General features: G+C 54.4%; 2 protein-coding genes across 10 annotated transcripts in view; one reads left to right on the forward strand and one right to left on the reverse strand.

Moving 5' to 3' along the window:
* Positions 1–552: 552 nt before the first annotated feature.
* On the reverse strand, positions 553–9,635 carry STOML1 (stomatin like 1). Of its 8 annotated transcripts, none has more exons than XM_055418173.2 (7): positions 9,415–9,635; positions 7,729–7,835; positions 6,348–6,497; positions 5,845–6,048; positions 2,659–2,854; positions 2,003–2,215; positions 553–1,484 (listed from the first exon to the last, which is right to left on the reverse strand). In XM_055418173.2, the coding sequence occupies exons 1-7, from the start codon at positions 9,545–9,547 to the stop codon at positions 1,291–1,293; spliced, it is 1,197 nt and encodes a 398-aa protein (XP_055274148.2). In that variant the 5' UTR covers positions 9,548–9,635; the 3' UTR covers positions 553–1,290. The 8 variants fall into 8 exon arrangements, with proteins under 8 accessions (XP_055274148.2, XP_055274147.2, XP_055274149.1 ...); XM_055418172.2 differs by having other exon boundaries at positions 9,537–9,624; XM_055418174.2 differs by lacking the exon at positions 9,415–9,635 and adding an exon at positions 9,142–9,309.
* Positions 9,636–12,254: 2,619 nt separating this feature from the next.
* PML (PML nuclear body scaffold) overlaps positions 12,255–13,477 on the forward strand; it is a 57,061-nt gene continuing 55,838 nt past the window's right edge. For both annotated transcript variants that reach the window (XM_055418170.2, XM_055418171.2), the window contains exon 1: positions 12,255–12,488. In XM_055418170.2, coding sequence (XP_055274145.2) covers positions 12,354–12,488 — 135 coding nt within the window. In that variant the 5' untranslated portion in view covers positions 12,255–12,353. The remainder of the gene's footprint in view (positions 12,489–13,477) is intronic.

Raw genomic sequence — 13,477 nt, forward strand, 5'->3', positions numbered from 1 at the left:
ATGGAGCCTGGTGCCAAGGCAGCTGGACAGGGCCCTGTCAGGGAAGCCTTGGTGCCAGAGGACAAGCCAGAGGCTGTTCCTCAGAGAGCAGGCTCGAATTTATGTGGGTTTTTTTTCACAAGCCTCTCTGGGATGTGAGATTCATTCCTTAGAACACAAGATGTCTAAGGCTCTCCTTCTCTGGGGTCCCTGGGGTTTGGGCCAGACCAATGGGGAAACAGTGACCAGAGGTACAGCAGGAGGGGCAGGTGATAGCAGCTCCAACTCCTCTAGAGTGTGACAAGAGCCCCTGCCCTTCATTGGATTAACGGTTTGCCAGACCAGCTCTGTCACATCCACACCCTTCCTGCAAACCTCTACCCAGACTATAAAGAGGAACAGAGTGCCTGTTCCTGCCTGCTTTCAGACCCTTGTCAGGAAGGAGAACTGTGGGTGATTCCAGAGCACTGCTGGGGCTCGTGGCACCCTTCAGGGCCTGGGTCCCGGGCTGGCAGCATGAACATCACCTCGGAGCCCTCTTACCCACCCCCATGACACCTGTTTCTCTCCAGATACAATGTAAACAGAACGTTTATTTGAGGTTTTCAAACCTCTGGTGAGAAGCACAGGAACAGCAGGGCTCTCCGTCATGCTGCCCTGGCCCCAGCCCGTCGGGCATGCAAGACTGAGGCTGGGAGATGAGTCAAGACACCCTTAGGAGCAGGGCCAGGGAGAAGCGGCCCTGCCCCCCCGTCTCCCTCCCCCAGTCTGGGCCTGGACTGCAATCAGCAAGGCGGACCCAGCCCAAGCTTAGACCCCTCCCAATGCAGGGACCTCTGCTTGGTCCCTTCTCTCTCCCTCCCCAAGCTGCTCTGACCCCCCTCTCTGACCCCCTCTTCTGGAACTTGGAGCATGAGTCACATGCAGAGCTCCCTCACACCAGGACCAAACCAGCTGCTGTTGGGCTGTTTCTGTCAGCCCTGCCTCTCCAGACAGGTCGCCAGAGGAGCAGAGCAGGCCTGGCTCTCCTGTTATTGCCTGGGTACCCAGTTCAGGCAGGGCACTCAGCAGGGGACCAGGATCAGCAAATGCTTGCTGAGACAACCGCCGTGGGTGAGAAGGGAAGGGCTGCCTGACTCAGCCTCTCCTGGCTCCAGTGTCTCCCAGCCTCCACTCACTGTCTCCCGCTGGGTCTGATACTCCTCAGGGCTTCAACAATCCAAGGTGCAGTGCCAGGGCCTCCGCCTCCAAGATGTCTCCCTGGCTTGGTGCCCGGCTTGGGGCCGGGCTACTGACAGGCAGCCAAACCTGCTACTTCAAGGCCTTGAGGACAGCCTCCAGCTTCACGGCCACGGCCAGGTCACCCTTCACCTTCAACCGCCCACTCATGTAGGCCCCCAGGGGCCACAGCTCCCTACACAACAGGGCCCGCAGGTCCTCCTCAGACAGCTCCACCACCACGTCAGGGATGACATCAGGCACTCCATGTCCCACCCTCCCTTGCCCTGTGGGGAGAAAGAAAACTGAGAATTAGTTGGGGGACAGCTATCCTACAGGGGATAGAAGAGGTCAGCACGTCCCACTGGGAAGGGTGGAAAGAATGGCTAAGAGCTCAGGCGTTACTATCCAAGGTTCAAGTCCTACTGACTGTGTGACCACTCAGAGCCTCAGTTTCCAAACGGTGAGATGAGAATGATATCACTAAGCCACGGGTTTATGACGAGAAGTAGGTGACATGACGCGCAAAACGCACTCAGACAGAGCCTGGCATGAACAGGCCTGCAACATGTGCAGGGCTCTTGGTGCAGGCAGCTGGGCCATCCGGGCGGTCCTGCTCATGGGGATGGGACAGGGAACCCAAGGCCTGGGCAGTCACTGCCTGCAAGTGGCATCTGAGCTCCTGATAGCTATGGGTTTGCCCTAAACTAGTGGCAGGAATAGGGCCTGGTCTGAAAAGGACCACAGGTGGTGGGGCTATGAGAAACCCTGGTGGGGAAGGAGAGGGCAGGGAGGGCAGCGGCACCTGCAGTGAGATCCAGGAAATAGATGCTCTGAGGGCCGCTGGGCAGGACGACGTTGAACTGGTAGCAAGCCCCGACCTGGCTGACCAGGGCCTCTGACAGGATGGGCTTCAGAGCCATCAGCAGCCCCTCGGCCACAGGCTGCTTGGGGCTGGGCCCGGCACCCCCGTGAGGGGCACACGGCTCATCCTCGCTCACCATCTCCAAGGTATCTTCTGGCGGTGGCCACCGGGATGGGGGAGGGGGCAGAGAGAAGGAAGTCAGGGCGCTGCCAAGGTCAGGATGATGGTGGCCTCCGAACCTTCACAGCCTTCTCTCTGACATCCCCTGCAGGCCGTGTTCAGTTTCCTCCTCTGCTAAGAGGCTGCCCTTGAGTTTTTAGCCATAACCCCAACCCCCATTTCTAAATCACTCCAGCCGTGAGTCTTAAACTCTCTTCCGGATGCTGTTGCTTCCTTCCCTGGAAGCTCCTAAAGGCCTCTGCACACTCAGACTCTTCTCATTACCTTAGTTCTGGTCAGCTCTAGAATCGGGGTGGCTGGAACAGCTGGGCAGGGTGTGCACTGCACAAGGTGTTTGGTTAAAGGAACAAGAGGCAAAGCTCAGTCTGTGCTGAACGCCTTGGGGAGCACACTACCCTTTCCCTGAGGCTCCTCACCTGGTCCAGGGAGCGAGGCACTTCCTGACACTGAAGCCACACTGCCTCCCAGGAAGTGAAGGGCCAGCTGATGCAGGGTGCTGTCCAGGCTGGGCCCTGGTGGGCTGGCCTGGGGCAGCTGGAGCACGGCCTCCACTGCCAGCTCCACGCGGTCCACCTCCAGCCCCCAGGCCCTGGTCACATCGTTGAGATCCAGCTGGAGGAAGTGTGGGGAGAAATGGCACTCATTCCACAAAGGTCCCATCCAGAGCACCTTCTTTAGGCAGGTTGCTATGGCCACAGTGACCCATGAGGTACCAGGCCGGCCCTTGAGAGGTGCCCAGCCTGGATGGAGGCAGAGGGCAATTACAACGCGGAGGTGGGAAGTTGTAGTATGCACCAGGAGAGGGTGTGGGGCAGGGAGGAGGGGTGATGCTAGGAGGAGGAGGAGGAGTTACCCAGGGGAAGGGGCATTAAAGGAGGCCCCTTCCCGACAAGAGGAACAGCGTGCGACAAAGCCCAGAGAGGAGCACCTCGAACGTCTGGGGATCTGTGAGTAACCACAGTTCCACTTAGCCGGACCCTCAGGTGTGGGCTGGGACACTGGAGACAGCCAAGGGGGCAGAGGTGGATGCTCTCTCTCATTTGGACTTATTCTGAGGCACAACGGGTCCCCGAGAGGAGTTTAGCAGCAAGGTGACAGAGCCGTCTTCCCAGCTGCAAAGATTCTCTTGGCTGCTATGTGGACGCTGGACTGGAGGGGTTGAGGGTGGAGGGAGGAGACCAGGCAGGACGGTGTTTCAAACTGCAGGCAAAAGTTATGCAGACGCAGTGTCAGGCAGAGAGGCGGCTTTGAGCCGAGACACATGGCGGAGGGGCACGACTCTGTAGACTCTAAGCTACAGAAGGACACTAGAGAAACTGAACCACTGGGCTTCTCGGTTGCCAGAGTGTGCGAAAAGAAGAAGGATGGTGAGGAGGTGGGGGAGCCAGGTTTCTGATGTGTGTTCTTGCACAGATCACGAGTGTGGGCATTCACCCAGCAAGCACACACAGAGGAAGACGCAGATGCGGGGGCGGGTAGGGAAGGAATGATGAGCATTCCTTTAGGGGAGGAATAATGTATTTTTAAACACATTAAGCTTGAGGTGTCTATGGGACAGCCAACCACAACTGGGTGAGTAGGTCCAGGAAGTAGGACAGAATGGGACCGGATCAGAGTGTTGTGAATAATTAGTGTCCAGAAGTAGTGAACAGCCCCACGTGGATCACAGGTGAAGAGAGACCACTGAGGGAAACCCGGAAACAGAAGGGCAGGAGCACAGGGAGTAACCAGCAGTGTGGAATAACGGAAGTCAGAGGAAACAGGATCCAACAATAAGAGGAGGACGCGCCCATGGAGTCCAAGGCTGCCTCCAGGTGAAGCGAGGCGAAGCAAGGCAAAGACTGAGAAGTGCTCCCGTGCTGGCAAGAGGGAGGTCACTGTGGGGTCAGCAGTGACGTCAGTCTTAGGAGCCTAGGGGAGCCTAGGGTAACCACAGGAAGGAAGGAGGGGAAGGGAAGCGAGGGGTGAAGAGTGAGAAGGGGTGTGGGGTAAAGGGAGAGCATGCAAAAGGCAAGAAGAGGATGAGCGGGGGAGGGAGCCGAGTCCTGCCCCCCCACCCCCAGCACTGGGCAGCGCGGAGGAACCAGATGCTTCCAGGGAGGCAGGAAAACAGCACAGAGGTAGATGAGCTTCAAGGGGTGACACTGGAGGAAGCTGGAAGAGTTCTCACCCTAGAGCGCTTTCTCCTGAGGATTAAGAGGCCAGGCCTGCTGCAGAAGGATGGGTGGGGCTGGGGCCGGCATAGGGGAGGCTGGGCTGGTGGAGGGGTAAAGCAGCAGGCACAAGTGGGTAAGCAGAGCTAAGAGGGCCCAGCAAGGGAGAGGTGGGAAGTGCCAATACCTCCAGGTGCAAAACAGGCAGATGGAGGAGTGAAAATGAGAGACATATGTCTGAACCAGGCCTTGCCAAAGGTGGGCTGGATTTCCTGAGATTTCATTTTATCCAGGTACTGAATCCACTTTGCCAGGTGCTAAGTCAGTCTGGGTAATGGCCCTAAAGGACTGTAATGCCCTGGTATGGGACTCACGCCCCCAAATGGCCTCTCTTGGCTTTGTTGCACCAAAGTAATTTGCAGCAAGGCCAAAAACAAAGGCCAAGAACAAAATCTGATTTGTGTAAAACTAAGCAGTGGACTGGAGGGTAGGGGCAGGTGATCTGGCTCTGGCCCAGCGCTGCCCTTGACCACGGCTCTTAGAGGCAAGTCAAATAACTTCTGAGCCTTAATTTCCTTCCTCCAAAATAAAAGAGTGACACTAGCCTTTGTGCAGCAAAAAGCAAAGCTGAGAATCACTAAGGCAGGCAAAATGCTGTGTGTGTGAGAAGTATTGCTGCTATCACAAATAGAATTTTCTTGGGAATTTCAGCCAGTTGATTTATTTCCTGAAGGGACTTGAACCTCCAGGACTGGCATTACCCACTCCCTTCCCAGTCCTCTAACCCTGGGGAAGGCAGAGCCTAGAGGAATGAGGAGAAACTTCACCCACGGTCCCATGCCAGGACGTGGGAGAAAGCCTGAGGTGAGCATGAGGAGCAGGTGACATGCCCTCACATGTGTATTTCCACCCCTCTTGTCACAGGAGGGATCTGAGGTGAATTCCAGTGTAACTGCTCACACTCAGACAAGAGGCGGGAAAAAGATTCAGAACAAAGAACACAAAACCACAAATATGCACATGCTGCCTTGGGGAGCATGGAATTCCCCAGAAGGTGACTGGGCCAGGAAGGCCCCTGCTCCTTTCACCCACCTGCCTGCCCAGGAGGCTGCTCAGTGCCCCTGAGGGCCAGAGTTGTCATGGCAATGCCTGCAGGGCAGTGAAGAGTGAAACTTCAGGCAGTCAGGGGCAAGACTCAAGGCCACTCCCCTGGCCCAGCCCCTCCACCTCCCAGGCCCGGTTTGCCCAAGATCGCTATGGTCTGTGCACATCTTCCTTCCTCAGCTCACAGTCCCACCAAGACCACTGACTCTTCACAAGTTGTTACACTCTTGGGACACGAGGTAAACTGAGGCCCAGAGTGGTCTGGTGCTATGCTAAAGTGCCCCAGCAGGCAGAGCCGGGCCCATGTGACAGCCACGGAACTCTGCCCAGTGCAGAGCTGCCTACCAGGAGTTGGTCGCTGATCCTGAGCTTCTCCATCTGGATCTCTCCCAGGGACCTCTTGAGCAGGGCCTTTGTCATGGCATTCTGGGCTGTCAAGCGTGTGGCTGTGTTCAGGTCCTTTACCGTCATCACAGACAGTACCGGGTCCCAGATGCGAAACTGGATATCGGCCCCCACGGACAGCACAGCCCCATCCTTAGAGGTCAACTGTTAGGAGAGGCCAGGAAAGAGGGGCAGGGGCTTCAGGGAGGCCAGGCCCACTAAGACCACCTAACCTGACCCACTTGCCTGGTCACTGGCTCCTCGAGAACAAAATGGTAACCCCAAGAGCAGGGGGTTAGAGATATAGAGCAAGGATGTCCTCCTAGCCTCCCTCCTCCTTTTTCTCGTGTCTTCCCCACCCCTCAGCCCTGATGGCTACTCGCAGGCCAAGGTACTGACATCCACAACACACCCAGCACAAGCTCCCCACTCCCTCTGTCCGGGGGAGCCGAGAAGCCCCTCACCTTGCAGGGAGGAATACTGAAGGCTCGTGTCCTCAGATCTACCCTCTGAAAAGAATCGATGAAGGGCAGCAGCAGAACCATTCCGGGTCCTTGAGGGGTGCGGATCCGGCCCAGTCGAAACACGATCATGCGCTCATAGGTGGGCACGATCTGCTCATAATAGCAAGGGAAAGGGTCAAAAGCACTGAGCTGATGCTGACAATTATGTCTGCCCAGGTCTTTCCCTCACCTCTCTCCCTCAGGTTCAGGGTCAGGGATCCTTAGCTATGTTTCCAGATGAAAAAAAACAAGCTCTGAGAGGTTATCTGACTTGCTCAAAAACCACAAAGCTCCCAAGTGAAACAGGCAAGATTTGAAGGCAGTTCTGAGTAACTCCAAAAGCCATGCTCTCAACTGCGATACTGTACTGACTTGATTGTCTGTGAAACCTTTTACCTGTGTGGTCTAAAGCTAAACACGACTCAAACCAGGAAACTGTCTGCCCTTGTCTTAGTAAAGGGATAAGCTGGGCTGCTCTAATAGCAACCCTGAGGGAAGGGCTTTGCCATCTTCAGGTTCCTGGAGTCCTCAAGGAAGGAATTATATCCAAATTGAGAAATGAAGGCTCAGAGAGGCAGTGACTTGCCCAAGGTCACATGATGGCAGTTTTAGGATTAGGATTTAGGGCCTTCTAAGGACTCCCTTCCAGACCACCCCAAACCCTAAACTTTCCAGAGATAGTGACTGTTGTCTGGGGCTGCATGAGGGTCAGCTTCCACCTGCAGCTCTCAGGTGCAAGCATCTACTCTAGCTCATCCCTTCCCTTCTGCCCCATCCCTCGTTGAAAACGAGACTGAAATTCCTTTTACTCATCACTTGCTGGGCCAGGTTGAGTGTTTTTCATTTCTAACTTAGCCTAACCCAAAGGGAAGAAGGTATTTGTATGCACCTTAACGCCAGTGTTCAGACCCCTAAACTTGGGCGTTTGGGAAGACTTGTTTCTGCCACTTATTGGCTCCCAGTAAAGTTGAGCCTCAGTTTCCTCATCTGAAAGCTGAGAATGAACAATTCTTGTCCAGCCCATTTCACAGTGTTAGTTGCTCAGTCAAGTCCGACTCTCTGCAACCCCACGGACTGTAACCCACCAAGATCCTCTGTCTAAGGAATTTTCCAGGCAAGAATACCGGAGTAGAGTGTCATTCCCTTCTCCAGGAGATCTTCCCAACCCAGGAATTGAACCCAGGACTCCTGCATTGCAGGCAGATTCTTTAATGTCTGCACCCATTTCACAGAGGTGTGATAATACTTAGAGGAAGCAGGCAGAGGATGGGAAATTCACGCACCAATGTTAAAGCTCTCAGTGCGGCCCAACGACTCTGGGGACTGACCCAGCCAGCCTTACCTTCAGGGCAAACCAACAAGAAATGGGGAAGGTGATCAGCAGCAGCAAGAACCCCAGGAAACTGATAAGGCCATGGCAGAAGTAGGAGGGCCAGCTCTGAGGTGCATCTGGGGACAAGAGAGCAGAGACAGTCAAGAAATGGCAACTACGTCTGGCGTTAACAGCTGCCAGCTGAGTGAACTCAGTCAATGCACCTTTTGCCAACCTCCCCTTTCAGTGGCTCCTTCCTTCTCAGAGCTAAGATGTTCTTTCCTAACTCACAGTGTTTCGTTTCACTGGAGTGCCCTAAAGACCAACAAATACTTGCCTTGCATAATACTAACTTCGTATCTGTGGGCAGGAGCTAGTTAAGGACTGTTCCTTCCTCCCACATATCAGGATCAATTTGTTCCAAGTCCCAACCTCACAAGGCCCATTCTCTGCTAGGCAGCAGTCATTGGAACTGAGAAGTTAATCACAGGACAACTCAGCTCTCCTCACTGGGCTGAGCAGGAGTCAATCCTTTTGTCTGATTTAAACCGCCTCCCACTTCTGGTAAAGCCAGGAGGAACTCAGCATCTGTAAACACATGCTACCTTGAACTGAATGCTGCTGGCAAAACACTTCCTCCACTATTGGCCGGAAGTGTGCTTTCAATTTGGAGGTAAGGCCTTAACCAAAAAGGATAAAGTGTCAATGGCTCGTCAACAGATGCCAGAGATGAGGGCTAAGATGTTCTTTCTTAGATCACAATTCTTCACCACACTTTAATGTCCTAATGACCACCAAAAGGCACGCTTCACTTGAAGCAACTTCAGAAGAGAGGTGGGGGAGGGGGACCAGGAAGAAGAGACGACTTGGCTGAAGCACAGGTCCCTGCTCCGGTTGAATGAGAACCCCAGGATGGGATTGAAAGCTGAGAAAACCCCAGGATCTTGGGGATCCTCTCCCAACCCTGAACTGGAAGCAGATCCTCTGCTCCACCCTTCCAGGAACACCACAGCTTTTGGGCTCTCTGAGCACCAGAATACTAAATCTCCTTTCCTGCTTCTTTCTGACCCATGTGGCCCCAGCAGGAAAAGAACTGTTGGATAGGGGCAGCTGTCATTAGAGGAGGGGGTCACAGAAGGGCCAAATCCTCTGGGGTTTGGTTGTCAGGCTGAGGCATGTGGGATCTGACCTCTGGGTCAAGGGAATCACTCAAGGATTTGGAGAAAAACAGGGCCTGGGAAGACACAACAGGCATCTAAGGGCCTGCCTTTTTCGCCTGCGCATCTCCACCAGGAAACCGGGAGATACTCAAGCTTGGAAACTAGAGGTGTCCCCTGAGGCGAAGATTCTGCCACTTCTCGGCGACCAAGTGCTCTTGGCGTGCTGGTGACCTCCTATACCTTGACCTTTAGTTTCTTTCTGGGCAAAATGTAAACCGGAAACCTTTGGGCTGATAAATGACAAGAAGAAAGGAGGTGGGGCGAGGCTTCTTGGAAGATGAGAGGGCTCCAGCGCTGCCGCCCCGTACTCTCAGAAGGGCGGATGGGCGGGAGTGTCCCAGCGCCTGATCCAAGCCCTTCTCCACATCATGGAAAACCCCTCTCGGTCCCTCCTCTTAGGCTGCGAGGACGCAAGACACGCTGACTCCCGACAGGCAGAGAGTTCGGGGCTGCCTGCTGATCTCCCTCGGATCCGCTGCGCTGGGCGGCCACTCACCGGCCCCCGGCCCCACGCCGCCCGGCTCCGGGGACAAGCAGCCCTTCTGCGAGCCCAGGAAGCCGAAGCTCGACTGCTGGAAACGGTCAAAGTCCCCCAAAGGCAGCGCCCGGTACCCAGACCTGCCAAGCATGGTTCCCAACAGAGGGCACGCCCCGCGCCCCAGGGCAGTGCGGGGCTTGAGCAGCCAGCCGCTACACTGCCCCGCCCCCGCCGGCCGCCGCTTCCGGTTTCGCCTGTGCTGCCGGAGGGGGAGGGGCGGCCCGAGTGCAGAAGGAGGAGGCCGACCGCGCCCGGTTCGCACCGTTGCATTGCGCCCCCTGTGCTGGGAGGACCGAACTGCGACCGCGGGGCTGGGAGGAAGTGTCAAGTCTTCCTGGAGGCCGGCAGCGGTCCGCTCCTCCTACACCTTTTCCCACTAGGTCTTAGAAAAGGAGCAGGAAGAGAAGCTGAGCTTTGTAAGGGAGTTTTCAGGAGCTGAATCTTCTACAGAAGCAAAGAAATGCTACCAGCCTTCTCAGCACAAACTTACAAACTCTGGACGGATTTGGGGAAGGTTGCCTTTAGGGTTTCTCCAAGGCATGATCAGCAAATTATTCCTGTTTGTATCCCTGAAGCTCCATTACTTTGGCCACCTGATGCGAAGAGCCGACTCATTAGAAAAGATCCTGATGCTGGCAAAGACTGAAGGTAGTAGGAGAAGGGGACGACAGAGGATGAGATGGTTGGATGGCATCACCAACTCAATGGACATGAGTTGGAGCAAGCTCCAGAAGACTCTGGGAGATGGTGAAGGACAGGGAAGACTAGCTTGCTGCAGTCCATGGGGTTGCAAAGAGTCGGACATGACTGAGCAACTGAACAACAACAAAGCCCAGCAAGCAGGGCCTGGCACAGAGAGGATGTCAGTGCTTATCTGTTGAATGAAGGGGTAACCAGGTCATTGTGGGTCAACCTGGGGCAGGAGGGCCTGAGCTCTGGCACAAAAAGAAAGAAATTCTGTGTGCAGATCTCAGGGAGCATGGCAGAGTATAGAAGAGGATTGCATAGTGCTATCCCAGGGCAGCCCTCCCGAGCATCACAGAGGCAAGACCCTCAGTCTTACAGATGCTGAAAATAGCACACCCCACAATCCAGGTACCCAAGGTAACTTGCTTCTCCATGGCTTGAGAAAACCAAATGCACAAGGTGAATTTACTCTGTATACCAACAAATATTAATTTCCAACAAGGCAGGCTGTGTTCCAAAGTGGGCAAAGAAATTAATAAAGATTTTCTTGTTCCACGCATACTGGTCCTGCCTCCTAAGGCCCCTCAGCCATAATCCACTTCCAGGTCCCTTCTGCAAATGGCTGCTTACCATCTTTGGCTTTTCCTAGCTTCATAACCTGGTTCTAAAGCCCTGGGAGCACTAATCAAGCAGCAGGGTGCATGCAGTAGGCTCTTGAGGGTTTTGCACTGTCCCTAGGAAGTTAGTTCTCCCCTATCCTCCCACCCCCACCCTGAACTATAAGTTCACCACCCCCGACTATTAAAGTTTTACAAGAGCAAGGTCCTGTCACCGCCCCTCTAGTCTGTCCCAAGCTGGAACTGAGCACAGAATGGGTACATGGGAGTCATCACAATGATTGGAATGCATTGAGGTTTGAAGACAGGAGCACTGGCCCAGTGATGCCACCTGGAGCTCCGCCCTCTCCCCTCACCAACTGAGAGCTGGGGCTTCTCCTTTGACCCATGGCTAACTTGCTGTCTCCTCACTTTTCTCATACCTGCCCACCAGCTCTCCCCATTCCCTACTGCTCCAGATCCACCAGCCCTTCCAGCTGTCACACCAGGCATCATCCTGTTGCCCTCATCTCCACTCAGTGTCCCCCCAGTGTCTGACTCAGGTCCCTCCTCTCATCCCACGTCCACTGTCCCAGACCACCTGGCCCTAGGTTGTCAGAGAGGCTGTCCCAATATACACAATGGACATGGTTCCTTGTTTTCAGACCCTTCACCAACTTTCTGTTGTCCACAGCCCTAGTCCATCTCCTTAGCTATCATCTTGCCCAGCCCATCCTGGTCTGACATCATGCATGGGTCCCCTCTTGAATCTGAAAATAACCAAAACAAGTTGCTTTTTTCAAAACTAGTTTCTAAACAGGTTCTGTTTCAAACCTCCATGGCTTTCCATGTGCTGTTCTCTCAGTTTAAAGTGTCACCCACCCATCCCCAGCCCCTGAATCCCTGGCAAATTCCCACCATCACTTCAAATCCCAGCTGAGTGATCTCCTGTCCAGCCAGTCTCAACACTGTGAAAATCTCCCTTTGGGGGCCTGCTCCTCCATTAGATCTGGGTGGTTCAGACGGTAAAGAATTTGCCTGCAGTGCAGGAGACCTAGGTTCCACCCCTGGGTAGGGAAGATGTCTGGAGAAGGGAATGGCTACCCACTCCAGTATTCTTGCCTGGAGAATCCCATGGACAGAGAAGCCTAGAAGACGACAGTCCATGGGGTCCCAAAGAGTCGGACACGACTAGAAGACTAACACTTTCACTTTTTTTTCCAAAGTAGGAGCCACGCGTGGCCCGGCTGTGTGGCTCTTGCTCCCAGCTGAGGGCTGGCACGAAGCTGTGCCAGTGTGAGCTGAATGAAAGATTCCAAGCCGAGGGCAGGGACGGCCTCCATCCTGCAGAAACATCAGTTCTGCCACTGCCCTGCGTGTGACTACTCTTCTCTCCCTCCTCACCGCTCTAGGCGTGTCTTCGGGACCCTGGGCCAGCCTCCCCGCCCCTGGAACCGCCGGTAGCTAGTGTCTCACTTCCTCTGGGAGGCGGGCTCTGAGCTGGCTCCTCCCCTTTAGGGCTGCTCCTGGAGCTCAGTGTTATTACGCCTGCCTCTGGTTCAGCTTCTCTGCTTCCGAAGAGCAAAACTGAGAATCGAAACTGCGCGGGATTCCATGCTGCAGGATCCGGAACCTGCCGGATCTCCGGAGCCCCAGCAGGACCCCGCACTGCCCCACTCCCCCAGCATGCCTCCCCCGGAGTCACTCTGCGAAGGCCACCAGTCCAGCCACAGCGACAGCCCCACAGAGGTACTACTGCGTTTGGGGATCAGATGGGGTTCGGGCTTTGTTAATTAGGTATGGTCGGTGGAATGAGGGGACTGGGGAACTTGACCAAGTACCTTGGAAAATGACGCAAAGAAGGGAGACCAGGTGCGAGGGTCCTGACCTTCTCGGCTGGGTTAGGGGTCGTGGAAAGTAGAAAAGGGGACCAGCATGAGTTTGAGGGGAGAGGTCTCTCTGGGTTGCGATTCTGCACGAGCAGCGGGGTGATGCTGAGGGTGAGTGGCACTGCGGACCAGACTCTTTCGCCCAAGCTGGCGACATGCCTCTTATCCCCTACCTCAGATGAAGGACCACCTGTTAAGGAAAATGGAGGTAGTAGTCTTAGCGCACCCGCCTGGCAACCCCGGACATGCGCCAGGTGTGGAAAAGCCGGAACCCTTGTTCCCAGATCAGAAAGAGGTGCCTGGGCTAAGGCTCAAGGTTCCTGTGGTTTTTCCTCTAGGAAGCTTCTTGGATCCTTTTCCTGGAGCACCGTGCTCCCTCAACCCCCATCCCTAGGGGTTTTTTAGGGGTTTACTGGTCTTTTCCTGCACAAACTCCCCACCCCCAAAGGAAGTGCTTAGATCACTTGTCTGTTTTCTTCCAGGCCCTTTTTACTCTCCTTCATGAAAGTATAAATAATACCATATTGCATTAACTTTTATTAGTTGCATTATAACACCTAGAAATAATATTTACAATACTAGTTAACATGTTTGAATATTTCTCAAGTGCCAGGTACTGTATTTTGTTACGTACGTTTTATCTGTTTCTAGGTGTACAATTCAGTGGCATTAAATTCATTCCACAATGTTTGTAACCATCACCGCAGTCTATTTTCAGAATTGTTTCACTGAAACAAAATCTGTACCCTTTAAACTCCATTCTCCTCTTCCCCTAGTTGCAGGTAACCTCTAATCTACTTTCTGTCTCTGTGAATTTGCCTAGTCTGGATATTTTATCGGAGAAGGAAA

The sequence above is a fragment of the Moschus berezovskii genome, chromosome 21 (assembly GCF_049115385.1).
Source record: "Moschus berezovskii isolate FMDL1 chromosome 21, NW_MosBer_1.0, whole genome shotgun sequence".
In the NCBI taxonomy this organism is placed as follows: domain Eukaryota; kingdom Metazoa; phylum Chordata; class Mammalia; order Artiodactyla; family Moschidae; genus Moschus; species Moschus berezovskii.

Coding starts and splice junctions, on each gene's coding strand:
- STOML1 (XM_055418173.2), bottom strand. CDS start 9,547: ATGCTTGGCAGGTCTGGGTACCGGGCGCTGCCTTTGGGGGACTTTGAC. Junction 6,498..7,728: donor CTTGTTGGTTTGCCCTGAAG/GTAAGGCTGGCT, acceptor TATTATGAGCAG/ATCGTGCCCACCTATGAGCG. Junction 6,049..6,347: donor TCAGTATTCCTCCCTGCAAG/GTGAGGGGCTTC, acceptor CTCTCCTAACAG/TTGACCTCTAAGGATGGGGC.